At 42.7% G+C, this 27,559-nt stretch overlaps 1 protein-coding gene across 5 annotated transcripts in view; it reads right to left on the bottom strand.

The window, feature by feature from the left end:
• Positions 1–27,071, bottom strand: part of smad2 (SMAD family member 2) — a 36,422-nt gene extending 9,351 nt beyond the window's left edge. The window contains exons 1-4 of one of the 5 annotated variants that reach the window (XM_031899043.1): positions 26,960–27,067; positions 10,856–11,139; positions 1,982–2,071; positions 558–751 (exon numbers count right to left, since the gene is read on the bottom strand). In XM_031899043.1, the coding sequence (XP_031754903.1) occupies positions 558–751; positions 1,982–2,071; positions 10,856–11,091 (520 nt within the window). In that variant the 5' untranslated portion in view covers positions 11,092–11,139; positions 26,960–27,067. 5 annotated transcript variants of the gene reach the window in all.
• Between the last annotated feature and the right edge of the window lie 488 nt (positions 27,072–27,559).

The following is a 27,559-nucleotide window of genomic DNA, read 5'->3' as shown; positions in this document are numbered from 1 at the left end:
CCATACACAGGCAGATCAGCTGCAAACTGGGTCTATAGCTAACAATTAGGCAGCTTAAATTTGCCAGTGTATGGCCAGCTTAAAGGAACAGTAACACCAAAAAAATAAAAGTAATTACAATATAATGTACTGTTGCCCTGCACTGGTACAACTGGTGTGTTAGCCTCAAAGGCACTACTATAGTTATAACCATGGGGGCAGCCATTCAAGGGAGAAAAGGCACAGGCTACATAGCAGAGAACAGATAAAATACCATTGTATTCTATAGAGCTTATCTGTTCTCTGCCATGTAACCTGTGCCTTTTTTTCAAGCTTGAATGGCTGCCCCAGTGGCTATAGAGCAGATTATTTATATAAAACTATAGTAGTGTTCCTGAAGCAAATACACAACTTTGACCAGTGCAGGGCAACTATACATTATGATATACTTCAAAACAGTTTCATTTTTTGGTGTTACTGTTCCTTTAACATAAAGGATTGTTACCTGCCACACACATGACATTAGGAAGCCATCTTTTTGGTGGTCTACTGAAGTAATGAAGAAAAAGTGCTCTTACCTGGTGTCTCGACCCTTTGATAATGATAAGGATTGACACACACTTCATCTTTTTTAAGGTTAAAAGCATATTCACAATTTTCGATCGCTTTCAGTTCGTGATGACTGTGCAGGTCTGGCCAGCGCCACAGTCGGCAGTAGATAACGTGGGGCAATCCTTTGCGGTGGGACACCTGGAGCCGACCATCAAGAGACCTATATGGTGAAAAGAGGGTATTAGAAAAAAAAAAAAAATAATAATTAATAGGGTGCCAACAACTCAGCCACAAAATAAACCAGAGCAGGAGAAAGAAGGAGGAGTCTTCACAGCGGAGGACAACACACGATATAAAAAGCAAAGCTTTATTGACAGCCACACACAGGTAGGTACACACTGGAAACAAAGGGATCAGTCTGAACTGAAACTCTACACACACACCTGCCAAGAGAAAATTAGTTGAGAAGGAAAAACTAGTGGGGAGGGGAAGGGGGGGGTAATGACGTAAATACACAGTAACTGAATTAAGGCATACAGAGAATGCAAATAACCGCATTATTGTCATGCAAAAACAAAAAGAGAGAGCAGGAACACTGAAGGAGCAGAAACAGAAGCAAGCCACAGAGCAAGGTGCTAACATTTAGCCCCAACCAAGAGCAGCTCCCACCAATACGCTCTGCCGGCCTGTCCAAAGCAGCACACTTCTTATTAAAGCACAAACAGGAGCGTTAATGGCTGCCTCCCTGCATTGCTCTACATTGGGATGCTTTTGACCTGTACAGTAACGAGACTGGACCTACACGCTAGACTCAAGGCACAAATCTATCAGCCAGAAGCTGCCACTGGATAGAAGCATGTTATGAAGCAGTCAAACAAAAAAAAATTCAAATAAAACAAACAAAAAAAAAAAGTGATTTCAAATTTTGGGCTCCGTTAAACACAAAGGTACAGCTGGTACTCGCACGTTTCCACCAGAGACTAACTGCATATGTATATACACAAATGCAGATGTAAATGGGTGTGAAATGATCAAAAGACAGAATTAAAAGGAAAATAAAAAAGACAAACCAGGAAGCCTATGTTCTCGTGTAAAGAGCGGGACTGGCGTTTCATATGAAAACATTATGAATTGTGGAATGGCTAGAATGAGTATTGCTTTCCTAGAACTGCTCTATGCTGCAATCTATGGCGCTTTGTGGGGGGGGGGTAGTGAATGGCTCCAATTGATATGGCAGAAATAGCATTTCATTGGTCAAAACATCAGCTAAAATGCAGTATATGTTTGGCACACCGGCACAGGGCCACGGTGCCGGCGGGTTTGAGAAGAAGCATCCTGCAAATACAATCTCTCGCTACAGCAGCCCCCCCCCCCCCCCAACCCCTGACTTCTTTCTTCCCCCCCCACCCCCCAGAGAGCTCTATGGTGCGACAGAGTGCAAAATATTCACCTGGTTTGTTCAGAGAAGCTGTAAAGGCCTGTGGTATCCCACTGATCTATGGTATTTGGTGTACTCAGTCCCCAAATTTCAGAGCAAGTGCTGTGCATAAATTGAAAAAAACAAAAAATTGATGTGAACATGGAAGCGTGGTTACTTGAGATATACCATGATGCAAAAACATGGGGGAAAATGCACAGAATACTTCCTTCACATGTAAGGTACAAAGCATGGCGGCAGCGGTGCAAAGGAAGCAATGGAACAGGTGACCGGGTAAAGCTATGGCAATGCTGAATACCGAGGAACTGTGGTTATATGGAGCTCAAAATGCTGCGGCCAACGACCCCCCCCCCCCCCCGGATGGCAATGAAGCGGAACACAGGCGACATACACAAGCCATGGTGCTTATGGTTCCAACCGTTACATTATCATGTACGTAATGAACACTATGGAGCCCTGGCCTGCATATGGGAACATACAAGAGAGGGTCTCTTTCTATATATTATATATATATATTTGCTGTAAGCAATACCTAATAGCCCTTTATAGGAAAATATACAAATATAATATACATATATAATGTATAATAGTCTATGTTCCTATGAATGGATACGTGCAAAGCCTATAAGGTGCAAAGAACATTCTATCTGGCTATTTACCTTCAGAAAGGAGCTATTCTCCTATTAGAAAGTCTACAGAGACCTTAGTTAAAGAGGTTGTTTACCACCGAGTTATATTTTAGTATCATATAGAGAGTAATATTCTGAGACTGCTTGCAATTGGTCTTCATTTATTATTTGTAGTTTTTTTTATTGAGTTTTTGTTTAGCAGCTCTCCAGTTTGGAGTTTTAGCAGCTATCTGGTTGCTAGGGTCCAACTTACCTTAGCAACCAGGGAGTGGTTTGAATGAGACACTGGTATAAATAGGAGAGGATATGGATACAGAAATAAGTTATGAAAAGTAACTAACAATAAAACTGTAGCCCCAAGCAACAATCGTTTTCTGGGCGCTGAGGTCGGTGACCCCCACTTAAAAGCTGCAAGGAGTTAGAAGGCGGCGGCAAATGGTTAAAAATCTATAACAAATCAATAATGAAGACCAAGTGAGAAGTTGCTTAGAATTGGTCATTCTATAACATACTAATAGTTAACTTAAAGGTGAACTGCCCCTTTAATTAGTATTCCTAGCGGCCAAAACTGACTGCTGATGTCAAAGGCAATGCCCACTCATACAGACAGACGGTGCCTTCATAAGCAACCAATGGAACATAAATCCCTCTAACAGCAGTTAGACCATTTCCACTTTAATGTATGTAACACAGCAGGGGGGGGAACAAAAACGGGCTGATATATGTAGATCTGATCGACCATCCATTAGGCCAACATACTGTATGAGGGGAAGTACACTGCTTGGCCGACTGTTCCAGTTTGGGCAGACAGCGCGACAACTGGTTGTTATACACGAACAGCTAATACAGGTTAGAGCAGTGACCCCAACCAGTGGCTCAGGGGAAACATGCTGCTCCCCAACCCCTTGGGTGTTGCTACCAGTGCCCCCAAACCAGGGAGTTATTTTTGAATTCCTGACTTGGGGGCAAGTTTTGGTTGAATAAAAACAAGATTTCCTACCAAATAAAGCCCCTGTAAGCTGATAGGGTGCATAGAGGCTGCCTAATAGCCAATCACAGCCCTTATTTGGCTCCTCCATGAATTTTTATGGTGCTTGTGTTGCTCCCCAAGTCTTTTTACATTTGACTGTGGCTCCCGAGTAAGAAAGGTTGGGGACCCCTGGATTAGAGAATGAAATAGATACTAAACAGTCAACAAGATGACTTACAACTCTAAGGCTGAAGATACACAGAGCTACTAGTAGCAGCTACTTGTCACAGCTACTAAACTCCAGAAAATCCCCTGCCATAGACAATACTGAATTGCTAAAACACACGTAGAGAGGCAATTTTTGTAGCCATGACAAGTAGCATGAATACACACAGAGCTACTAGTAGCAGCTAAGGGTGAAGACACACAGAGCTACTAGTAGCAGCTACAGAAAGACAATGCTGATCATTTACTGATAATTGTCCCTACGTGTGTTTTAGCAGAGGCTATTCTCAGTATTGTCTATGGCAGGGGATTTTCTGGAATTTAGTGGCTGTGACAAGTAGTGGTGTGTGTCTTCAGCCTTATACAACTACATACATTTGATAAGCCTGTGTAACTCCCCGAGGTGCTGTCTGTCTGCGTCACAACAATCACATACCTTTATTGTAAGACTATGCACTTCAATAAAAAGAGGGCATGTACTATGGTATGCAGTGCTGGCACTGTTCTTCTTATTTAATGCCCTGACATAAGTATAAATCATTTGAGCATGGTTTAAAAGGGATACTGCCCAGGCAAAGGCAGCACAACACATTTAGATATGCATTAAGTTTCTGCCCCCTGAGTGGCAATTAAAAAAGGCAGCTCTGACAATCACTAGAGCAGTTCCAACAATAGCCAACATTTATGTTTTATTATTAGAGAAACTATGGACAAGGTGACTTGCTATTACTTTATGAACTTCTCATTGAAAGAATGATTTAAATGAACAGTAACACCAAAAAATGAGTTTTGTGTTTTAAAGTAATTAAAATATAATAAACTACTATAGTTTATATAAATACCCTGCTGTGTAGCCCCGGGGGCAGCCATTCCTGCACTGGTACAGCTGGGGTGTTTGCTACAGAAACCCTACTATAGTTTATATAAATACCCCGCTGTGTAGCCCCGGGGGCAGCCATTCCTGCACTGGTACAGCTGGGGTGTTTGCTACAGAAACCCTACTATAGTTTATATAAATACCCCGCTGTGTAGCCCCGGGGGCAGCCATTCCTGCACTGGTACAGCTGGGGTGTTTGCTACAGAAACCCTACTATAGTTTATATAAATACCCCGCTGTGTAGCCCCGGGGGCAGCCATTCCTGCACTGGTACAGCTGGGGTGTTTGCTACAGAAACCCTACTATAGTTTATATAAATACCCCGCTGTGTAGCCCGGGGGCAGCCATTCCTGCACCGGTACAGCTGGGGTGTTTGCTACAGAAACCCTACTATAGTTTATATAAATACCCCGCTGTGTAGCCCCGGGGGCAGCCATTCCTGCACCGGTACAGCTGGGGTGTTTGCTACAGAAACCCTACTATAGTTTATATAAATACCCCCGCTGTGTAGCCCCGGGGGCAGCCGTTCCTGCACTGGTACAGCTGGGGTGTTTGCTACAGAAACCCTACTATAGTTTATATAAATACCCCGCTGTGTAGCCCCGGGGGCAGCCATTCCTGCACCGGTACAGCTGGGGTGTTTGCTACAGAAACCCTACTATAGTTTATATAAATACCCCGCTGTGTAGCCCCGGGGGCAGCCATTCCTGCACCGGTACAGCTGGGGTGTTTGCTACAGAAACCCTACTATAGTTTATATAAATACCCCGCTGTGTAGCCCCGGGGGCAGCCATTCCTGCACTGGTACAGCTGGGGTGTTTGCTACAGAAACCCTACTATAGTTTATATAAATACCCCGCTGTGTAGCCCCGGGGGCAGCCATTCCTGCACTGGTACAGCTGGGGTGTTTGCTACAGAAACCCTACTATAGTTTATATAAATACCCCGCTGTGTAGCCCCGGGGGCAGCCATTCCTGCACTGGTACAGCTGGGGTGTTTGCTACAGAAACCCTACTATGGTTTATAATATAAACCATAGTAGGGTTTCTGTAGCAAACACCCCAGCTGTACCAGTGCAGGAATGGCTGCCCCCGGGGCTACACAGCGGGGTATTTATATAAACTATAGTAGGGTTTCTGTAGCAAACACCCCAGCTGTACCAGTACAGGAATGGCTACCCCCGGGGCTACACAGCGGGGTATTTATATAAACTATAGTAGGGTTTCTGTAGCAAACACCCCAGCTGTACCAGTGCAGGAATGGCTGCCCCCGGGGCTACACAGCGGGGTATTTATATAAACTTTATATAAATACCCCGCTGTGTAGCCCCGGGGGCAGCCATTCCTGCACTGGTACAGCTGGGGTGTTTGCTACAGAAACCCTACTATAGTTTATATAAATACCCCGCTGTGTAGCCCCGGGGGTAGCCATTCCTGTACTGGTACAGCTGGGGTGTTTGCTACAGAAACCCTACTATAGTTTATATAAATACCCCGCTGTGTAGCCCCGGGGGCAGCCGTTCCTGCACTGGTACAGCTGGGGTGTTTGCTACAGAAACCCTACTATAGTTTATATAAATACCCCGCTGTGTAGCCCCGGGGGCAGCCGTTCCTGCACTGGTACAGCTGGGGTGTTTGCTACAGAAACCCTACTATAGTTTATATAAATACCCCGCTGTGTAGCCCCGGGGGCAGCCATTCCTGCACCGGTACAGCTGGGGTGTTTGCTACAGAAACCCTACTATAGTTTATATAAATACCTCGCTGTGTAGCCCCGGGGGCAGCCATTCCTGCACTGGTACAGCTGGGGTGTTTGCTACAGAAACCCTACTATAGTTTATATAAAATACCCCGCTGTGTAGCCCCGGGGGCAGCCATTCCTGCACTGGTACAGCTGGGATGTTTGCTACAGAAACCCTACTATAGTTTATATAAATACCCCGCTGTGTAGCCCCGGGGGCAGCCATTCCTGCACTGGTACAGCTGCCACAGACAGCACATTTATGATCAGAAGATATATAAAATAGCAATATTTATATACAGTATGTAATTACTATATCAGTGCAGAATGTGTGTGCTATTAATAAGATACACCTGTATTAGCAGAGCAAACACTAACAGTGATTGTGAAAGGCTTTGGCTTCAGCAACTCAGAGAAAGTGACAGATGACCCCTGGCGTTCCTGTTAAATATTTGTGCAGCCACAGAGCAAACAAAAGATAATGGAATAGATTCCGTTACATAACCTGGGATGAGAAGATAGACAGTCAATAAGGAAAGTGCTGCAATATTAGGTAAGATACCAAATATAAAAGTAAGCCAAAGGCAAGGACAATTCTATTTTTAGCAGTTACATGTTTTCATTGCCTATAAGAGAGAACCTACCCACAATTTAACATTATAACAGTACAGGCAGGGGAATATCCAGAAAACTCTAACATTCCATAATATTTTCTTAGGGTCAGTGGCAAAGAATTTGCTGTTGTTGTTACTTTTGTTAATCTTTTAGTCTCCCATTCATACCACTGTCTAGTTGCTAGGGAAACTAGCAACCATACAACTGATTAGAAACTGGAAGGCTACTGAACAAAAAAAAAAAGTAAACTGAAAAATCACAAAAAATAAGATCAGTTGCAATCGGTTTTAGACTATTACTATCTGGTTTTCTTAATGTTTATATTCTTTTCATGGTCTTTAGGCACAGCCCTCTGTATTACAGAAAGACTCCATAAAATCCCAGGTCCCACCATTCTGGACCAGCACAGCCCACACCCGTACTCTCTTGCCAACTGCCAGGAAAATTCTCTTTCTAAATGTGCATTAAACCATATATAAATGTCTTGGTGTGCAAGAAGAAGAAGAATAAAAAAAAAAAAAAAAAAAAAACAATTCCGGTAGCCGTTTGCACCCCAGCCATCTGCTAAAACCATGTTAATGTACAGCAATATCTACTTCCACAATACTATTATGAACATTAGTACTCACACAGGGTGCCGAGTATACAGCCTCCTAAAACTGTTAGAATTCAGATGTCTTTCATTATGCAGTCACTTTTAAACATGCATTAATATTAAATTTACACTGGTTTTAGATTTACATTCTTTGCACTGGTGACACCGACTCCTGACACTATGTAGTAAAAAAAAAAACACCTGAAATTTAACTATTTTTTAATGATATCACAACATAGTCTTTGCATGCTATTTATAATTTTGCCATAAAAGTATTTGCCTGATGCTTTTACATTCCCTATGATTCCCCATGTTCCTCTATGAGGGGGCGGCCATATTTGTGCAGCATTAGAAGCTGTAACTGACAGGATGAGAAAAGACAGTCAGGTTTAGGGACTTCCAGTAACAATTCCTTACAAAAGCAGCCCTGTCAGTTAAAAATGACCTACATGGCCTATAGGGAAGTTTTTACGTACATTCTGTTTAATAAGTAGTTTTATCGTGTCGGTATTACTTATAAGGCTACAGTCAAACAGCCTGACTGCTCATCTCCACTCTGAGGTCTCGGGACCTGCAGGCATCTGCCTGGGTGCAGGGTGGATTTTGGCGATGGAAGCCCTAGAGAACGCATTTTTGCACTGAAATCAGCCAGGTATGACGGCAGTCTAAACGCCCCAGAGGAGAACAGACTTCTGGCATGCTTGATACCAGGTGGTTTTACAGATAAGAGGTCTGCCTGCAATTTGGATCCCCAACTTTAAAAAGGGCCAGCAACACCAAAAAATGAGGGTTTCATAAGTCTCCCCCAGCGAGTCGGGTCTGTCAGTCTCCCCCAGCGAGTCGGGTCTGTCAGTCTCCCCCAGCGAGTCGGGTCTGTCAGTCTCCCCCAGCGAGTCGGGTCTGTCAGTCTCCCCCAGCGAGTCGGGTCTGTCAGTCTCCCCCAGCGAGTCGGGTCTGTCAGTCTCCCCCAGCGAGTCGGGTCTGTCAGTCTCCCCCAGCGAGTCGGGTCTGTCAGTCTCCCCCAGCGAGTCGGGTCTGTCAGTCTCCCCCAGCGAGTCGGGTCTGTCAGTCTCCCCAGCGAGTCGGGTCTGTCAGTCTCCCCAGCGAGTCGGGTCTGTCAGTCTCCCCCAGCGAGTCGGGTCTGTCAGTCTCCCCCAGCGAGTCGGGTCTGTCAGTCTCCCCCAGCGAGTCGGGTCTGTCAGTCTCCCCCAGCGAGTCGGGTCTGTCAGTCTCCCCCAGCGAGTCGGGTCTGTCAGTCTCCCCCAGCGAGTCGGGTCTGTCAGTCTCCCCCAGCGAGTCGGGTCTGTCAGTCTCCCCCAGCGAGTCGGGTCTGTCAGTCAGGCTGCTGCCTTGTGTTACACTGTTTCATATGCCAGAGCCCCCAGGGCAGGGAATAGAAAAGGGCAAACACTGCTTTTAATAGCAATTATAGATACAAATAAGTCCTAAACCATAGCAAAATTGTAACAAATGTTTATTGCAAAGTTGCTTAGAATTTTGTTTTCTTTTATTAAGCAAAAGATTATATTCTGGGTTGCTTAGTCCTTTAAGCCGCGGCATATTTGCAAGTCCTCTTACAGTACATTAGATGGATATTATAAGGGACCAAGAAGTACTAATCACAATACACAGAGACAAGGCCTCGGGATTCAACATAGGGCCTTCGGGTTCAGGTTAGTACGAGTATACAGAGAGCATGTTTGTGTCTGCCAGTACAACAGAGCTACAATATACAGGCTTGCGATACACTTGCCCATCTTCTCAGTAAGTCACTCATTAAATGAACAGTTCAACATAAAAAAGAAGAAACTGGGTAAAACAGACAGACTGCGCAAAATAAAACATTTGTAATATAGTAAAATGTAATCTATAAAGGCTGGAGTGGGCAGATGCCTAACATAATAGCCAGAACTCTACTTCCTGCTTTCAGCTCTCTAACCTCTTAGTTAGTCAGTGACTTTAGGGGGGGGCCACATGGGACATAACTGTCAGCTAGTTTGTGAGCACGCAGGTCAGATTCATATGCAAACTAACTGACAGTTATGTCTCATATCCCCCCCCATCCCCTCAAGTCACTGGTTACGGACTGCTAACAGCTTAGAGAGCTGAAAGCAGGAAGTAGTGTTCTGGCTATTATGTTAAACATCTTCCCACTCCAGCCTTTATAGATAACATTTTTGCCTAACTATATTAAAGACATTTTTTTATTGTGTGCAGTCTGTCTTTTTTGCCCAGTTTCATTTTTACACTGAGCTACTTCCCACTGACATCAATGGAAAGCTCCAAACCATCACCCATGCTGAGCTACCAGCTATCTTCCCATTGATGTCAACAGAAAAGAACCCAAGGCGTATTAATGTTTGTGATCAAAAAGCTTTCCCTTTGGCCATTTAATTCGCACCTGTAAGAATATTCTATACCACCTAACCACCAACCTGAAAGACACATTCTCCATTTTTCCCACGAAGCCTTGCCTAGTGCCCGAATGCCCCCAACACAAATGACAGAACATAAAACCATGAGCAGCATCGCAGGGGCACCAAACAGAGCCTGACCCGTGCAGTATAGTGGGCTGTTTGATTGCTGCTTGAATGTATCTCTGTACGAAAGTTCCACTGAGGTGTTGACCAAGGAAATAATAACTGCTCCAACCCATAATCAAAAAAAAAAATCAACTTTGACCTAAAGTAGGACAAATAGAACTAGCATATTGACAATACATTACAAGGGACCAAGGGGAAGGTCATCATTGAAATTACTTAGTATGGTGCATATGTAATCCAAAACATTTCACAATTGGCTGTTATACATTACAAAGATAAAATGCAAAATATCTTACTGTTCTTGTATGCAGGAAGAAAGAAATGGTTATCCAGTTGCTAGGTTTGATGGCCCAGGCAACCAAAAAGCCTTTTGCTGGGTCAGGGAGCCTAACTGCTAGATAGTGTATACCCTAAACAAAAGTATTTTTACTTTATTAAAAAGAAAGTGTGTCTTAGAATGTGTCTACTTCATCCTAAAAGTCCATTTTACTTCCCCTTTACTCACAGTTACACACATTTAGGTAAAGGCAGCTTTTTACTGCAGGAAATGAAAATGACGGAGTAGAAGCAACAATGTCTGGTCTCTCGCACGATGGGGCACACAACAAAAAAAAAACAACAATCTGCCCAATTCTCTTTATCATAAAAGGTCACTAATCACAAACAGACAGGGCATCTGAACGAGACTCTACCTTGGTATCGTTACGCATTTCGTGTTGCAGTTCTGAGTCGTTATGGCTTTCTCAAGCTCATCTAATTGTCCCGTTTTCTTTAGTTTTTTCACCAAGCTTTTTACCGCTTTTTCGCACCACTTTTCTTCCTGTCCGTTCTGCTCACCGCCACCCGCGCCAGTGGTGCCACTTGCTGACTTCTTCCATCCTAACAGGCGCTTCACAACTGGCGGGGTAAATGGCAAAATGGAGGACATGTTTTGCCACTGCTGCCGCAGCTGTAGGGCAGTTTCTGATCCACTTGTCTGAAAAAAAGGGTGAAAATATAAATAAAATTGAGACAGGTATAAGGAACGCTGTTATATATTTTTCTGATAGTATAAATTACTTGTAAATTACTTCACTACATGTAAAATACAGGTGTAGGACCCTTTATCCAGAATGCCTAAGACCAAGGGTATTCCAGATAAGGGCTCTTTCCATAATTTGGACCTCCATATCTTAATTCTACTAAAAAGTCAATACAACATTAAGTACCCCTAATAGGACTGTTCTGCCCCCAATAAGGGTTAATTATATCTTAGTTGGGATCAAGTACAGGTACTGTTTTATTATTACAGAGAAAAGGGAATCATTTAACCATTAAATAAACCCAATAGGGCTGTTCTGCCCCCAATAAGGGGTAATTATATCTTAGTTGGGATCAAGTACAGGTACTGTTTTATTATTACAGAGAAAAGGGAATCATTTAACCATTAAATAAACCCAATAGGGCTGTTCTGCCCCCAATAAGGGGTAATTATATCTTAGTTGGGATCAAGTACAGGTACTGTTTTATTATTACAGAGAAAGGGGAATCATTTAACCATTAAATAAACCCAATAGGGCTGTTCTGCCCCCAATAAGGGGTAATTATATCTTAGTTGGGATCAAGTACAGGTACTGTTTTATTATTACAGAGAAAAGGGAATCATTTAACCATGAAATAAACCCAATAGGGCTGTTCTGCCCCCAATAAGGGGTAATTATATCTTAGTTGGGATCAAGTACAGGTACTGTTTTATTATTACAGAGAAAAGGGATTCATTTAGCCATTAAATAAACACAATAGGGCTGTTCTGCCCCAATAAGGGGTAATTATATCTTAGTTGGGATCAAGTACAGGTACTGTTTTATTATTACAGAGAAAAAGGAATCATTTAACCATGAAATAAACCCAATAGGGCTGTTCTGCCCCCAATAAGGGGTAATTATATCTTAGTTGGGATCAAGTACAGGTACTGTTTTATTATTACAGAGAAAAGGAAATCATTTTTAAAAATCTGAATTATTTGATTAAAATGAGTCTAGGGGAGAGAAGCCTTCTGGATAGTGGATCCCATACCTGTATAACAATCTGTAATTATATAAAAACACTGGGTAATTAAATATATATTAAAAAAAAATAAAATAAAAAGCAGCTACTAAGGAGGCAAGCTAAGGCCATTATTGAAAAGGAGTTGTACCAAGCTAGACACTGCCCAATTGGCATCCCGAGGAGAAACAAAGGAGACGCTGCCAAGTCTCCACCGCTCAGCAGTTTTATAGACTGCCACATACAGACAGGCTGCTCACTCTCTGCCTGCAAATAATCATGACCTGGGTGATATTATGTAACTAGCTCTTATCTGTCAAGTAACCAAAACCTGTATGAACGTTATAAAAAAAAAAAAAAATGGAAAAAAAATGTTTTTTTTTTGGTTATAACTACAGGAACAACCATTTAAAAATAGATTTCATTGTTTCCTACAGGGCAAAAGACATGAATTTAAAAAGAGCACAAAGCAAGCTGGCCTGTAAGTAACAAAGATGTCATTTTGGCAGTTCCACTACAAGTCATTTGCTTGGGCCCTTTAGATTTCTATCTCTGATAAACTTCACTCACACTTTACTGCTGTGCTGCAAGTTGGAGTAATACCCCCCCCCCCCCACCCCCAGCAGCCAATCAGCAGGACAATGGGAAGGGAGCAAGATAGCAGCTCCCAGTAGGTATCAGAATAGCACTCAATAGTAAGAAATCCAAGTCCGGCTTGGGACTCCTCCAGTTACATGGGAGTAGGAGAAACAATAGGTTAGCTGAAAGCAGTTCTAATGTGTAGCGCTGGCTGAAAGCTCAGACTCAGGCACAATGCACTGAGATGGCGCCTACACACCATTACAGCTACAAATACATTTGTTGGTTCAAGAATAAAATGTTAAGTGACAGAGGGAATTATTTGCTATGTAAACAATATTATTTAGAAATGAAACGTACCCCATAAACATCATGACAGTATCCCTTTAACCTACTATCGTATATGAGGTTGCAGATTACAGGCATGCCTTACACAAACGTTGAAGCTGCTTTACTGCTTGCTTCAGAGTAGGCAACATTCACAGCCATTTGTGAAAAAGAAAAATAAAACCTACTTGGTTTACAGATAGGGTTACGGATAGGGTTATTAGAGAGTATGGGAAATGTCGAGGCAAGAGATGCAAACTGGCATTAGAAGAATTTCCTGTGCGCACAACAAATGACCTCATTACTTACTGTATAGATATTAGGGCATAAAGTGAAGATTAAGCCACAAAATAAGACTTATTCTGCCATTACCAAAGGACACACCCGGGGGTAGAACTAGAGATATCAGGGGGCAGTTTCTGATACACAAAGTGTCATAATATATTTTATTCCCATAGCAGATTTTTTTTTTAAGGCCCAGTAAGTCAAAGCTAGAGAGGCCTGTGTAAAGCCCATTTACTGGCTAAAGCTATGGCCAGCAATGGCCCAAGTGGGGCAACTTTATGTATGGGTGTATATTATTATTTATATAGGGCTAATTTAATACACAGCGCTGGTCATCATTCATTTTGCATAAGAATCACAAATAAAGCCATTAAAGTGGTGGCTCACTTAAATTAACTCCTAGTATGACAGACAATAATATTCTGAGACAATCTGCAATTGGTTTTCATTTTATATTCCCTGTGGTTTTTAAGTGATTTCACTTTTTCTTCAGCAGTTTGGTATTTTAGCAGCTATCTGGTTGCTAGGGTCTTGTTTACATTCGTAACCAGGCAGTGGTTATGAGTGAATGAGTGACCGGAATATGAGAGGAACTAAATATAATAATAAAATTGTAGCCTCACGGAACAAAATATGTTTACCTGCCGGGGTCACTGACCCCCATTTCAAAGCTGAAAAGATGTAGTAGATTAAGGCAAATATTTCAAAAACTATAACAATAAATAATGAAGACCAACTGCAGAGAATAGGACATTCTAAAACATATGAAAAGTTATTGAGGACCTGCCTGTACATGTATTCTAAATGAGTGTCCAATGGGCTTCCATGGTTTGCACCCCGACCTGGGGCTCCAGCAGCAGCCGTACACAAAATATACACAATATATGCCCCAGTATATTCTTTATTCAAGCTTCCAGCACTAATGGGCCAAATGACAGTTTTCTAGCAGTGTCTGGCCCACCGTTGGGGAGTAACCCACTCTTTTCCAAAATAGTACCAACTAAACTGTTCCATTTACCGCTAAAAGGACACATACTTCCATAGCCCCATAAAATGATAATGAGTCTATAAACACTGAATTATAGTATCACGCAAAATGTCAATGACCTCATGAGTGGAAACATTTACTAACAGATGTATTTACCAGCCAAGATGGGGGGAGAACAGCAGAAAGGCATTACAACCAGGTTGCACCCACTCTGTCCTCATTGTAAACCCCCCCCCCCGAATAAGTTGCATTGAGAAAATGAGGCATTGAGTATTAAACAATATGTTCACAAGTAACAAGATATAACAAGGTATAGGAGTTATTACCCAGAATGCTCGGAAGCAGGGTATTCCGGATAAGGGGTCTTTCTGTAATTTGGATCTTCATACTTTAAGTCTACTTATAAATCAATAAAATGTTAAACAAACCCAATATTTTGCCCCCAATAAGGGGTAATTATATCTTAGTTGGGATCAAGTACAGGTACTGTTTTATTATTACAGAGAAAAGGGAATCATTTAACCATTAAATAAACCCAATAGGGCTGTTCTGCCCCCAATAAGGGGTAATTATATCTTAGTTGGGATCAAGTACAGGTACTGTTTTATTATTACAGAGAAAAGGGAATCATTTAACCATGAAATAAACCCAATAGGGCTGTTCTGCCCCCAATAAGGGGTAATTATATCTTAGTTGGGATCAAGTACAGGTACTGTTTTATTATTACAGAGAAAAGGGAATCATTTAACCATGAAATAAACCCAATAGGGCTGTTCTGCCCCCAATAAGGGGTAATTATATCTTAGTTGGGATCAAGTACAGGTACTGTTTTATTATTACAGAGAAAAGGGAATCATTTAACCATGAAATAAACCCAATAGGGCTGTTCTGCCCCCAATAAGGGGTAATTATATCTTAGTTGGAATCAAGTACAGGTACTGTTTTATTATTACAGAGTATATAATTGAAGGTCCTATTTCCAGCAACTTTGCAATTGGTCTTTATTATTTTTTTTTCCCCGTTTTTGCATTATTCCTCTTCTACATCTTCCAAGCTTGTTATGTACCATAGAAGAGTTAATTTCAACATGGACTGCTTCTTTAAATGAAATCTGTTTTTAATGAAACGGTGTGAGCAGAGCAGGGTTTGCTTTCCTCTGTATGAATAATAATTCCTGGCCGGCTGACGGTGTTGCTTTAAATACCCCAGCCTGTGAATATAAAACAATCATTTTAGAGCCAACGCTTTCCATTCAAGGATGTTTTGGGCTTCTCCGCTCTCACCTACTGCAATTGTGTGTGTGTAAGAGTCACTGAACCCGGGGTGAGACGGCACGACAGAGAGGGGTGTCTCCGACTGAGTGGCCTTGGCACCTACTAGAGATTGCTGGGTGGTGCAGTCTCACAAGGAAGATGAACGTTTCCCAATAAAAGCAGCCACTGAACTTGACATAATTAGAAACAGTTGATGAAGTAGTGCAAGACAATGAACTTCTATCCCTTGAGAAAAGCTGGGCTGATTTTATATAATATATATATATATATATACACACCTCATTACATTGTGTCTGGAATACGTCTAACAGCTTCCTGCCCATACACCGCACTCACACAGTATTTTTAACATGGAATGGGTGGAGGAATAACATGTCAACTTGTAGCATAATATAGAGAGTAATATTCTGAGACAATTTGCAGCTGGTCTTCATTTTTAATAATTGGTTTCAGCAGCTATCTGGTTGCTAGGGTCCAAATTGCCTTAGAAACCAGGGAGTGGCTTGAATGAGAGGCTGGTATGTGACTAGGAATGGGCCTGGATAGAAAATGAAGTTAGAAAAAGTAACAATAACAATAAAACTGGAGCCTCACAGAGCAATAGTTTTTTGGCTGCCGGGGTCAGTGACCCCCCATTTGAAAGCTGCAGAGAGTTAGAAGGCGGCAAATAGTTAAACTATAAAAAAAAATAAACAATTCTGACCAAGTTGCTTAGAATTGGCCATTCTATAACATACTAAAAAAAGTTTACTTAAAGGTGAACCGCCCCTTTAAATATTGCCCAATGCACATCAGGCAAACTTCAGGTAACCATGCACAACTTGGCGCTGTAGATGCAAGCATGCCTTTACTACTAATGAAAGCTATATGGGTAGTTTCCCTGCACCGACGGCCCCCCAGCAGGTCCCTAGTGCAGTCACACCCCCCACCTAGGGTAGTTCCGCCGTTGCTAATTATATGTACCATGGATACTGCTTAGGTTTGAGTATTTCATTTGCCAACACACCATGTATGAAAGCGATTGCACAAATGTATGACGCCATCCCTGAGATCAATCATAAGGCTACCATTCTGTACGGTACCCAACCAACCGGCCCACAGACTGGCCACACAGAGGCCAATATTCATGCTACATTGCTATGCACGTATTGGTCACAATCATCCAACCAAAATACATGTACCTAAAATCTTACAGGAACGTTAAAAGGTCCCCATACACTGGCAGATGCGCTCGCTTGGCGATAGGATCTTCTCCCGATATCCCCCACCTACGGGTGGGCGATATCGGGAGAATCCAGGCTAATTCGATCTTTTGGCCCTGGGGCCAAACAATTGAATTATAATGACGGGTATAGGCAAAGTTGGTCCAGGTACCGCATCAACGAGGCGATGGGGTCCCCGATCCGACTAGATTTTCTAACCTGCCCGATCGAGATCTGCCCGATTTCAGGCCAGATATCCGTTGGTAGTGCACATACATGGGCCGATTAGCTGCCGAATATGCTGTGGACCTTAAGGCAAGCTTTACTTGTTACTGTCTATTTACAGGGGTAACCTTCAAATGAAATTAAAGCATGCAATAGAATGCTCTAAATGAGAGCAGAAAACCATGCATTCCCTTATATAACTAGAAACGTTTGCCCAAAATCTAACATATAAACTCTATGGAGCCTTTAGCATTCAGCACAGCTTTAGGGGCTACACGGCAATAAATGAAACAAGAGGCACCTATATACCATTTTTACATAGATAGGTTACCCCTGCCCTGAGCAATGGGACATGAACCATACCTGGCATGTCAGCATATAACATGGATTGGCAAGACAGAGGGGTAGTTCACCTTAAAATTACCGTATATACTCGAGTATAAGCCGATCCGAATATAAGCCGAGGTACCTAATTTTACCTAAGAAAGCTGGAAAAACTTATTTACTCGAGTATAAGCCTAGGGTGGGAAACTATATGGTATCAACAAAGATACCTTAAGAGTACTACCCCCTTAGTTCAATCAGCAACCAAGCTAAAACACAAAGAGTTAAAATCCTTCAAAATTATGGTTTATATAGAATATAAAGTGCAATGACAAGTGCAGAATGGGACAGGTGAGGATGGTAGATGAAGATGCATTTGGGAGTGGGCCAGGGCACTGGAGGGTCTGGTTGTGGGGGGCCTAATTTGCACACAAAGGACAGAGGGTGCTAGTCTGGAGGGACCCATAGCACCCAACTAGAGTATAAGCCGAGGGCGACTTTTTCAGCACATTTTGGGTGCTGAAAAACTAGGCTTATACTCGAGTATATACAGTAACTTTTTATATGATGTAGACATTGATATTCTAAGACAATTTGCAACTGGTCTTCATTTTTGTATTGTTTTTCAGTTACATAGCTTTTTGTTCAGCAGCTCTCCATTTGGTATTTTTGCAGCTAGTTGCTAGGGTCTTATTTACCCTAGCAACCAGGCAGCAGTTTAAACAAGAGATAGGAATGTGAATAGTAGAAATATAAGTAATAAAAAGTAACAATAACAATAAAACTGGAGCCTCACAGAGTAATAGTTTTTGGCTGCCGGGGTCAGTGACCTCCATTTGTAAGCTGGAAAGCGTCAGATGAAGGCAAATAAAAAAAAAACTATAAAAAATAAATAGTGAAAACCAATTGCAAGGTTGCTAGGGATAGGGTATTCTATAACATACTAAACGTTAACTTAAAGGTAAAACCACCCCTTTAGTAGACAGGCCCATAATTAACTGCATTATTTAGTTTTATACCAAATTCCTGTGCTACACATAGCTATCCGCACATCTGGCTGTAAATGAACATAGTGTGATAGATATTTATAGGGCAGAACTGTGGCTCAGTGGTTAACAATGATGTTTTGCAGAGTTGGGGCTCTGGCTTTAATAGCTATCTGCAAGTAGTTTGTACATTCTCCCTATTGGGTCTCAGACTGACTCAATGAGGATCAATCCCTGTAAAGCGATGAAGCAAGTTACTAGGACCAAACAATAGCTAGCTAAATGTACGGTTTACATGAGAAAGCAGCATTATCTTGGGGTGCCGGGCAGCTTAGAACTGTGGCTCAATGGCCCCCGTAGCCATAGGGACACTGCAGAAATGTCTCCCCCTTACTGCATCAACCTCTACAAATGCCAAGTGCTGCTCCTATCCCAATCCCAAGAGAAATTCAAAATGCAGGGACTAAGGACATTGGTGTGTTTATAAATCACTGCTTAATCTATTAACCCCACCACATTATTACAAAAGTTTGACATTTAAGCAGATATCTGGTTGCTAGGGTCCAAATTACCATAACAACCTTGCAGTGGTTTGGATAAGAGAATGGAAGGAATGAATACAAAGATAAGGAATAAAATGTTACTGGAAAACAAATCAAGACTCACAGTGATAGTTTGAAACACCGATTTAAAACAGGACCAATGGCAAAGCTGCCGAGAACAGACCATTCTATAACATAGGTATCTCCAATGACAGTATTTTATATTACCTTCTGTAAGAGCTGTAACCCATACCCACTTAGGGGCAGGATATACAGTTCTCAGTATTACTATTTCTTTTCCGCTCCTCTATGGGCAGCAGGAGAAGCGCTTTAAGGTCATTTCGGGTAAAATGTTCTAGATATTCCTGGAACTATGGCTGATACAGCAATGTTTTCATATATCTGAAACACAATTATGAGCCAAGACGGGCCGGAACAAATGTCGAGAGAACCTGAAAGAGTCTGACCTGGGTTAAGAAAAAAGGAAATCATTATAGAAGGGGTTAAACTGGGGAGGGTAACTGCCTTCTCCTCTAGCAATTGCACCAAGGAGGCAAACTTAAAGGTTAAACAGAGAAACTAAAGCTACTCCATGTTCGGCCCTTGCAAGGTAAATAATTTGATTACATATATGCAGATAAGCACACTGCATAAAGACTACTCCAGAAAGGTTGATGGGAGGGGGCTGTTTATACAGAGCTTAGCATCTTTGATTAAACTAACTCAGCTAATCAATGGTAATTGCAAATGCAGAATAAGGATTTGCATGTAGGTCTTTTATTTGGTGATAAACTGCGCTGTGCACCAGAGAGAGGGTTGCTTTAACTTAACTTGTCCTTGAAATCATTAACATTATATTCTATATGCTGCTGAGGGGGGGGGGGGGGGAGGGTGTGGAAGAGATACAGTCTCTGTTTCCACAAGAACCGCTGAGTCCACATTGAGCCAATAATACAAAGATCATCATAAGGAAGGAAGGTGATACAATAAACATACAGGTATGGGATCCATTATCCAGAAAGTTCCAAATTACGGAAAGGCCGTTTCCCATAGACTATTATATGCAAATAATTCTAATTTTTGAAAATGATTCCCTTTTCGTCTGTAATAATAATTAAACAGTACCTGTACTTGGTCCCAACTAAGATATAATTACCCCTTATTGGGGCAGAACAGCCCTATTGGGTTTATTTCATGGTTAAATGATTCCCTTTTCTTTGTAATAATAAAACAGTACCTGTACTTGATCCCAACTAAGATATAATTACCCCTTATTGGGGGCAGAACAGCCCTATTGGGTTTATTTAATGGTTAAATGATTCCCTTTTCTCTGTAATAATAAAACAGTACCTGTACTTGATCCCAACTAAGATATAATTACCCCTTATTGGGGGCAGAACAGCCCTATTGGGTTTATCTGAGTCACTGGGTCACTGAGAAACACTGGTTGGGGATCACTGCTCTAGACAAAACTTGTTGGTCCATAACAAACAGGCGTCATGTAGAGACTTGGGATGTATCTGAAGAAGACCCCAAAGTGGCACCCAATTGCACACACAATGAAACAGCCAAAAGCCAACATTTCAGCCTTGACACAATACAGTGCATTAGTTGCAGATGTTTCTATGCTGGTAAAAATGCATCATACAATGGTTTACTCACTTTATGTCAAAAACATTAAACCATTAAAGGGGACCTGTCACTCTGCTGTATAATAAAAGTCCTTTTCAAATTCAACATGAAACACAAATTTCTTTATTATTAACACATCCATACCCATTATAAAGGCCCTGTGTCTATGCCTATTACTCTCACTTTCCATTCAGCACTCACTTTCCCTCTCCCTCCTTACCATCTGTGTAGCCAGTGCATGGGCATGGCCATCAGGTCCCCCATTCTGGCACATACACAAGATTTTGGGGTGATACAAAGCTTTCCTTACTAACAGTGTCCACAAAATGGCAGCTGCCCGTTTGCTGTGATTGTGTAATTCCAAGACTAAAAAAACAATATTTATATATATATATATATATATATATATATATATATATATATATATATATATATATATATATATATATAGCATAAGTGAAGTTTATTTAACTTGACAAACACAACAGAAAAGATGTTGGAATTATTTTTAAGGTGACAGGTCCCCTTTAATGTTGTGATGCCCCTATAAGGAACGACAAACCGTGAGTCACACACGGTTGCCTGAATACTTGCCATTCTACATATTTGGTGGCCAAATGACATATCATTACATCAAACAAAAAAGCATACAGAGCCCTTTAGATTTCCATACAAAAATGACTGCTACTGGTTTGTGCTGGATGTCAGTGGCAGACAATCCAAGTACCATTTAAAGCTGCTATGAGTGGCTTAAAGGGGTGGTTAACCTTTAGGTTATCCTTTAGTATGTAATAGAATGACCTAAGCAACTTTTCAATTGGCCTTCACTATTTATGTTATAGTTTTTGACTTATGTGCCGCCACCTTCTGCATCTTTTTAGCTTTCAAATGGGGGTCACTGACCCCGGCAGTCAAAAAAACTATTGCTCTGTGAGGCTCCAGTTTTATTGTTATTGTTTGTAACTTTCTTTACTATTCAGCCCTTCTCTTATTCATTCAATGGCCTCTCATCCAAACCACTCCCTGGTTGCTTAGTTAACTTGCAACCACTATAGCAACCTTATAGCTGCTGAAACGCCAGACTGGAGAGATTCTAAACTGAAAATGACATAATTAAAAAAACTACAGTCATAAAAAAAAATGAAGACCAATTGCAAATTGTCTCAAAATATTACTCTCTGCATCATACTAAAAAGGTTAAATGTCATGCTCGGAGGCTAGCGTTGCTCCCCTGCAGCACTGGGCTTCTCAGTTCATCACCATTTACTTATATAGTGGTATCAAGTATCATTCAGGTCTATTCACTATGCCCATGTCGGTGTGGGGTACCTCCTGGTACCCCGGTTCCCCAAACTCTAAAACACATAGGCAAGGTAAGTGCCTCCTGATGAAATTGACTCTGTTGTACGAATGTGATAGAGATAATAGATTGTAAGCTCCATTGGGACAGGGTTGCACAAAGAAGTGTTAAAAGAGGTTGCTGTGTGTTTGTGTGAGAACTTTATAGAGGATAATAAAATAATATTTCTCTGAACACACCCTTGTAACAAACTGCAGACTTGCCCCGACCAATGAGGAGTTTCTCCTAACACAAAAGATCCCTCTGTGTGCTGCAGGCAGACAAATTAAAGGCCACCATAACAGCACGGATCTGGCACTTTATTGCCTGACCATCTGGGTAGGCATTAGCGCCATGGGGGCAGTTTCAAGAGACCATTTGCAAGATGTCTGTCTGGACTGAATATTGTCTCTGCTAATGGCTCTTCTCTGCGAGTGTCTGAGACAGCAGAAGCCAGAAGCGGGGGTCCCTCTCATTTCTGTTCAGATCCAGAGCTGCTAAATCATAGCTGTATAACTGCCTTTAAACAAAAAATAATTGTTTGTCGGTCGTTACAACAATTACGGGGTTAAAGAAGAAGAAAACTACGTTTCAGGCAAAACTTTTTCTGCTGAATAATACAAAATACTAATAGGGTTTAACCACTTACCTGCCCCCAAGGTCATACACTCTATGGTGCTGGCTGTCAGGTAACTATCTGCTGTAAATGTTATGTTTTGGGGGGTTTCTTAGATCTACTCTGTATGTTGTCTGGCACAGCAAGCACCTGGCAGGGAGAGAGTTAATGACCATTTATATTTATTATAAGTCATTAGTAGGCCTATACGGATACTTCCGTGCCACCTAAAGGTGGCCATACACGGTAAGATCCACTCGCTTGGCAAGATCTGGCAGGCCCATTGTTCGATAGCTTATCTGCCCGTGTACGAGCACGAATTGGCCTAAAGGTCCCCCATACACGTTAAGATTTGCTCACTTGGCGAGATCGCCAAGCGAGCAGACCTTCTCCCGACATCCCCACCTATGGGTGGGCGATATCGGGGAGTGTGGGGCCCTGGGGCCAAACGATCAAATTATATTGGCGGCAATGGAGCAGGTGATTTGGGGACCGCATCAACGAGCCAATGCGGTCCCCGATCCGACTGAATCTTTTAACCTGGTTGATCTGGCCAGATATCGGTCGGGCATGCCCTCGTTTCTGCCCCTACACGGGCCAATAAGCTGCCAAATCTGTCCAAGGGACCGATATCGGCAGCTACAATCAGCCCGTGTATGGGGACCTTAAAGGTGGCCATACACGGTAAGATCATCTCGCTTGGCGAGATCTGGCAGGCCCATTGTTCATGCTCATACACGGGCAGATAACCTGCTAGATCATTCTAAAGGCAATATTGGGCTTATTAGAATTAGAATGACGAGTATAGGCGCAGTCGGTTTGGGGGCCGCATCAACGAGACGATGCGGTCCCCAACCAGACAAATTTTTTAACCTGCCCGATTTCAGGCCAGATATCGGTCGGGCAGGCCCGACGTTAGTGCCCATACACGGGCCGATAAGCTGCCAGGTCGGTCTAAGGGACCAATATCGGCAGCTAGAATCGGCCCGTGTATGGGCACCTTAACACTGGCATGAGCTGAACCCTTCCATTACCTTTTCCATTCACGCCAACAGATGGCACAAAGTAGTACTGGGCCTGTATTTAGTGGAAATGCCAAGTGTGCCGCTACTCTCTGTGTGGGTTTCTCTATGTACTCCTGTGGTTCCTGATAAGAGACCAGAGCATGTTGTGTGACAATAGATTGTTAGCTCAACAGGGCAAAGACTGACGCAAATAATGCATAAACAGCACCTCAAAAGGATTTACGGTATTACATGAAGGATAAAGCAAATTAAAAAATTCACATACCTATACAGTGCATAAATCTGCACCCAATCAAAAGTGGCTGGAGGAAAAAAAAAAATGTACCCCTTTCACGATAACAAGTCTGCGAATAACAAACTGGCTAAATAGCCACAGTGAATCACTGATGTACGGCAAGCGGAAGGGCTCGGAGCTCTGGTGTCTGTATCACTGCACAAAAACACCAGGGGGAGGGTCAGCCAGGAATGTAAACACTGCTGGGGGAGGGGGGGTGGGATACAATAGGTTGTGATTAGCAGGAGACTGAGCCCCACAGTAAAAGCAAACAGGCCTGTAACACGTTGACAAAATGAACTATATTGGGAAGCCACACAAACACACACACAGGTACAATAATACACTAACAGCACACTTACTAAATCACAGCTGATTTATAGTGAGTAAAACAGGAGTGTTTTGACCACTGCTGTTCCCCCCCCCCCCCCCCAGCAACTCAGTATATGTACATGCTACTGAAAGTGTCATAGATACAGGCTTTATAAAGGGTAAATAAACCTATTTCTTGTCAGCTAAGTATGTAACTTTCCTGTCATTGCAAGTCAATAGGCCAGTCATTCTCTGCAACTGTTCTGCATCATTCCCACAATTTAAACTCAATAGCCCTGATCCCTAGAGTAAAGGGATATAGAGTATAGAGTTTTGGGGTGCACTTAAGGCTGACAGCCTATGCGCCATATCTGCTGGAAATGTATTTAAGACAGTGGAAAAGCAGCCATTCTGCATGTCACCTCTCTAATGAGCATTGGTCTAAAAAGCAGCAGAATCATAGTGGTTACCCAAGAAACAATGTATATTTGGTTTTTAAATAGCCAACATGTATCAAATCTTGGTTAGATTCTTTCATTCCATGTGTGGACATTAATCACACAACTGCTATATTGCATGATAAACAGACTAACTGCAGCATAAGGGGGAAGACACATAGAGCTACTAGTAGCAGCTACTTGTCACGGATACTAAAATAGACAATGCTGATCATTTACTGATAATTGTCTTTACGTGTGTTTTAGCAGAGGCAATTCTCAGTATTGTCTATGGCAGGGGATTTTCTGGTGTTTAGTAGCCATGACAAGTAGCTGCTATTGAGTAGCTCCTTGTGTCTTCGTCTTTAAGGCCCCCATACACGGACCGATAGTAGCTGCTGATATCAGTCCCTTAGACCGATTCGGCAGCTAATCGGCCCGTGTATGGGCACTTCGGACAGGCCTGCCCGACCAATATCTGGCCTGAAATCGGGCAGGTTAGAAAATCTAGTCGGATCGGGGACCACATCAGCTCGTTGATGCGGTCTCCAGATCGACTTTACCTATACCCATCATTAAAATTTGATCATTTGGCCCCAGGGCCTGGATTCTCCCGATATCGCCCACCTGTAGGTGGGGATATCGGGAGAAGATCCGCTCGCTTGGCGACATCACCACGCGAGCAGATCTGCCAGTGTATGGGGACCTTTAGAAAGAATAGACACAAAGAAAGAAAACTCTTCAATGTACAGTCATTACAGAATGCAATAGATTTAGGGTGAAGACACACAGAGCTACTAGTAGCAGCTACTTGTTGCGGCTACTAAAATAGACAATGCTGATCATTTACTGATAATTATCTCTACGTGTGTTTAGCAGAGGCAATTCTCAGTATTGTCTATGGCAGGGGATTTTCTGGCGTTTTGTAGCTGTGACAAGTAGCTGCTACTAAGTAGCTCTGTGTGTCTTCGCCTTAAGAAAGAATAGACAGAAAGAAAGAAAACTCTCCAATGTACAGTCATTACGGAACGCAATAGATTTAGGCTGAAGACACACAGAGCTACTAGTAGCAGCTACTTGTTGCGGCTACTAAAATAGACAATGCTGATCATTTACTGATAATTGTCTCTACGTGTGGTTTAGCAGAGGCAATTCTCAGTATTGTCTATGGCAGAGGATTTTCTGGCTGTTAGCAGCCGTGACAAGTAGCTGCTACTAAGTAGCTCTGTGTGTCTTCGCCTTAAGAAAGAATAGACAGAAAGAAAGAAAACTCTCCAATGTACAGTCATTACGGAACGCAATAGATTTAGGCTGAAGACACACAGAGCTACTAGTAGCAGCTACTTGTTGCGGCTACTAAAATAGACAATGCTGATCATTTACTGATAATTGTCTCTACGTGTGGTTTAGCAGAGGCAATTCTCAGTATTGTCTATGGCAGGGGATTTTCTGGCCTTTAGTAGCTGTGACAAGTAGCTGCTACTAAGTAGCTCTGTGTGTCTTCACCCATAAAGTTGTAAGAAGAATTGCAACTCAACGCAGCACTTGTCTGCCCCCTTCTGCACTGCAGGTTCTGACTTTCGAAGCAACACAGCAGAAGGCAGCCGCGCAAGGCTGGAAGGAACACCAAAGCACAGACCATGTTTCTATAATAATAAAGTATGAATAATGTATAATGGAAAGTTGCTTAGAATTTGGGGGGGGTAGATCCACTTTTAACAGCACCAAACTCCAGCAGGCTCAGCCAATCAGAAGGCCAGGCCCAAGTGCAGACCATGGAACAGACACAGGACATTGATTTCTGACTATAGAAATTCTGAAAGAACTGACAACTGAGCACTTAGAAAGTCCCATAAATATGAGAAAATGGGTGAATAGGGATCAGAAGCCCAGCAGCATATGTTCCCAGGGATCCAGCCAGCTGTTACAGAACTACAACTCCCATAATCCTCCAGCAGCTATAAGACAGAGGTTATTGATCTATACAGTAATGAACAGTTATCATTCGGGTTTATTCTCCGTTTAAACTACAGACCGGCCAATAGCTCCCTAGCGCGTCCGCCTCCAGCAATCGTGGAACTACGACTCCCAGCATGCTCAGCGCCCGCTACAGAGGCCGAAAGGCCGGCAAGTGCAATTACCTGAAGATGTGGCGGCTCCCCGGCCCGGTCAGGCCTAACTGGACAGGAGGGAGGAGGGGGAAATACGCAACAACGACCCCGAACCAAGATGGCGGCAGAGGAAGCCCCCGCTCATACAGACGGGCCCTTAGCGCCTCGGCCCCCAAAGCCCCAGCGGGCACCGGGTTCCTGTTCCCCTTTCTCTATATATTATTGTTATCCTTAGTCCCCCTTCTCTCCCCCACACACCGCTCCTCACACACCGAACCGCGCCGCTCTCTCACCCGGCCAACCTCAGCCTCGCCACAGCCGCTGGCTCCGCCCTCCTTTGTCAATCACTACGGCCTATTGGCGGCCGGAGGCATAAAGCGAACGCTGATTGGAGCAACGTGCTGTCAATCGCTTCCACCTCAAACCACCCCCCCTTCACGTCATTTTTATTAAATTATATTTGATAGGACTGGAGCTCCGCCCAATCTACGTTCGCTGAAGGCGTCCACTGGGCCGAGTGACGTGTGTCGCGTATAGATCTGAAGGTGTGGCGAGAAGTGAGAGGGCCGGCCCACTCCGGCGCGACGGGTTTGGCGTGGCTTCTCAAGGTTTCTGAGTGATTGACAGGTGAGGGACGATCGAAAGCGGAAGAGTGCGCCTGCGCAGAAACGGGGAAGCTGTTTAGTAGAATATAAATGACTGTGGTGTGGAAACTTTTACATATAGAGTTTAATATTTTCGTTTACTATAAAGAAATATGAAGCCAGTTTGCTGCCCTCTTAACTTAATTGGAACTTAGATAAAAGGTGGGGTTGTGCAGGATTCTGGGAGTTGTAGTTTCCTTAATAGTGGCAGATTGCCCGTCCATGATGTAAATACTGATGATACAAACA

The sequence above is a fragment of the Xenopus tropicalis genome, chromosome 1, assembly GCF_000004195.4.
Source record: "Xenopus tropicalis strain Nigerian chromosome 1, UCB_Xtro_10.0, whole genome shotgun sequence".
Classification (NCBI taxonomy): domain Eukaryota; kingdom Metazoa; phylum Chordata; class Amphibia; order Anura; family Pipidae; genus Xenopus; species Xenopus tropicalis.
The sequence above is the reverse complement of the archived record's forward strand: the minus strand, read 5'-3'. Positions and strand labels throughout refer to the sequence as shown.